The 3027-nt window shown below is 39.2% G+C and overlaps 1 protein-coding gene across 1 annotated transcript in view; it reads right to left on the reverse strand.

The window, feature by feature from the left end:
• Positions 1-3027, reverse strand: part of phactr2 (phosphatase and actin regulator 2) — a 53518-nt gene that overhangs the window by 11349 nt on the left and 39142 nt on the right. Inside the window, exons 6-7 of the mRNA XM_036215381.1 lie at positions 1554-2103; positions 48-233 (exon numbers count right to left, since the gene is read on the reverse strand). Of these exons, the coding sequence (XP_036071274.1) occupies positions 48-233; positions 1554-2103 (736 nt within the window). The remainder of the gene's footprint in view (positions 1-47; positions 234-1553; positions 2104-3027) is intronic.

Here is a 3027-nt window from a genome sequence, read left to right on the forward strand (position 1 = left end):
TTAACAAACAAGCTTTTGTGTAAAGGAGGAAATAAGGGATCTAATTTAAAGACGTACTGTTTGTGTATTCATCGTCCTCCTCTTCCTCTTCTTCATCTCGATAGAGGATTGGTCCGTCTGAGTCGGAGTCGCTGGTCTGGCTGTCTCTCGGTCTGTCTGGGATGATGGTCACCTCTGCATACTCCGTTTTAACGCTCAAACCCGACGGCTTTTCTGCGCCGCTCTCTGCCGGCCTGCAGAAGAAAAACAGAAAATCCATTTTTAAAAATCTTTATAGAAAAAACTAGAAAATTAGTAAATTTTGTTTTTCTTTTTTTTTTTAAGAATTTGTACTTTTGTTTGCATTTATTGCAAGATTTAAACAATAAGAACCTTAAACAGTGAGAAATTATAAAAGGAACTACAAAATAAAATATACAAAAAAAAGTTAAATATGAATTGATATTGTAAATCTACTGATATTTTCCTTCCCTCCTTAGATCTCTGACTGTACAGAGATCTGCTGTCAGATTGGCTGCCTGTGTATATTTGCTGATCTGCACTTCACGTTTGTGTGAACTGCTAAAACTTCTGCTCTCTGACTTTCACTTCTGCCTCTCAGATCCCTGAAAAAACCTTTAAAAACCTTTTCCTATATATGTGTTAAGGTTTAAAGAGGAGCAAAAAATGTGGAAGCCTGAACCCAACGTGAAGCGCAGGACGGTTGCTTCCGCAAAGAGCGTTAATGTCTGATAATGCACACTTCGAAGGGCATTATCCCGCATTATGCCATTTTTAGCAGAAATGTAAAAATCTGTCGTTTTCTAGGACATAGCGGCAGTAGTTCATTAGAAATTTGCCTCTGAGTTTTGGGAGGGACTGTTGGTGCAAAGCAACCCCGCCCCCCTTCCCCTCCCTGTTGCTTTTAGCTTGGCGCTGGGAGCTTGTGATCTGCCCAGCGTATTTTCTACACAAACAAGCTCTTTTTCAAGCAGCATTGGCTCCTGATTCACAGCAATTTGAACAAAGAAACACTTTGATTTATAATTTTAAGCTTAATATTTTTGAAAAATGGTGTAAGAATGTATTAAAAAAAATAACAGGATTTTAAAAGGAGTGTATCTTCAATTTAGAATCTCAATCAACAGAAAAAAACTCAAAAGAATATTTTTTTTATTTAAGTAATGACATTTTCAGGCATGAAGAAGTAAACTCTTCAAAACCCAGGATGGAGATAAAAGTTTTCAGATTCTCTGTGGTTTTTAGATGCTTCCTGTTTCTGTTTGCTAAAAATATGTTTTAGGTAAACATCCTGGATTTTTCTTTTAGCACCAGTGATAAATTTGTCGTCAGGAAGAAATATCTATGCAGTTTTGGGAATCAAATGAAATTTCTTAATTGAGTTTAACACCTCAGAGTTTGAGATCCAATGAGATTCCTCCACAGTTATTAGTAAAAATTCTATTGCTCTAGTTTATTTGAAAGTTTCCCAAAAATTTAAGGGTTTTAATGAGATGTTTGGATGGAAAATGATACAAGTGCTTACAGAGTTTCACGTCTCAGCCAGATCTCACCTCGGGCTGTTGTTCACACCACACTCGGCTTCTTCTTTCTTGTTTCCATCTTCTCCCTCCTCATCCGGCCGTCCCTGTCCGTTCCCCTGCGGGATGTTTTGTGTCTCTCCAGCTGTAAAGGATGTGTCCTCTGTGACAACGTTGACATGGGAACGCCTATCTGTGGTTTCAGGAACAAGTTTTTTGCTTGCCTCCTCCTCTGCAGCTGAACCGCTGGGAACGGATTTGGGCTCCTGATCGTGTTGAGAAGCAGCGTGAGTTACCTCCGTCTCGCTGGCTGAGGCCTTAGGGGGCAGGAGCTCTGTGTCTGGAGAATTATGGGAGGATTTTGAGTCTCTAGGTTGGCTGGGAGTCTCTGCAGCTGCTTTGGAAGCTTTATGAGGTAATGAGGAAGCGTGAGAGTCCGATTTCCGGCTGGGCTTTGCGTCTTTCCCATCACTCTGGGCTGCAGCAGCACCAGCATCTTTAGACACTCGAGATCGAGCTGTTGATGTGGAGGTTGGGGTGGTTTTCGTTGTGCATCCTGTTTTCTTTGGGTGGGAGGATTTGGCTGAGGAGACACAGAAAGAAGGAAATGAGTGAAGGCTGAGGTGCCTCAAAAAGATCCAGGTTGTTCACAACTCTGAAAGAGTGAATTCTGTTTAGAAATAAAGATAAAAGTATGTTCATCCAGAACACTTTCAACAGACTACTAAAAACTAATGTGGAAGGCTTTATTGAAAAAAGAATGAAATCAGCTTATGTTTATATTTGCTAGACAACATAAAACTTGATTTTTACTTTGTGTTTCATATCTTTTGAATACAAAACAAAATGCATTTTTTAACCACGCTCCGTTATTTTTTGTTCATGCTTTTCACATGAATAAATGAATCTTTAACTCTACAGAACTTCACAGCACCATCAGGGTGCCAAAGGGCTTTAGAATAAAATATGAAAAAAAATTAAAATTGAGCAAATTAAAGGCAAAAAACAGGATAAAATAACAATAGGCAATAAAATAGGCGATAAGAAACACATAACAATTCAATAAAATAGTACAAGAAAAGATGCTACTAACTACTGAGTATTAACACTTTTACGCCAGACTGTTAGTTAAATGAAAACCTTTTTTTTTTTTAAAGACCCATTCCAAAAAAGATTGGCTTTTTGGTATTTTTAATATGTTCTTGTAGTATTTTTCCCATGTTTATGGGTATTTCTTTATTCAAATCGTGTTGGTTAAAAAAACTGGATGCTAGAAAAAGCTCAGATTATTGACGCCGCTACTGAAATGGGCGTGGCAAAGTCTCCCCTCCCCCAGCGTGCACCAAGGCCCACTAAACTCTGCCCTCCCCCGCCGCACACCCTGGCCAGGTGTGAGAGATATGATGAGCGTTCAGCACCAGCACTGTAGTGTTGGTGAATTAATCCAATATTGCTCGCCATTATTTCTGCACCAGTAATGTTAGCTTGAGGCTATAAAATCATGCGT

This window comes from Oryzias melastigma, linkage group LG15 (genome assembly GCF_002922805.2).
Source record: "Oryzias melastigma strain HK-1 linkage group LG15, ASM292280v2, whole genome shotgun sequence".
NCBI classification, from domain to species: domain Eukaryota; kingdom Metazoa; phylum Chordata; class Actinopteri; order Beloniformes; family Adrianichthyidae; genus Oryzias; species Oryzias melastigma.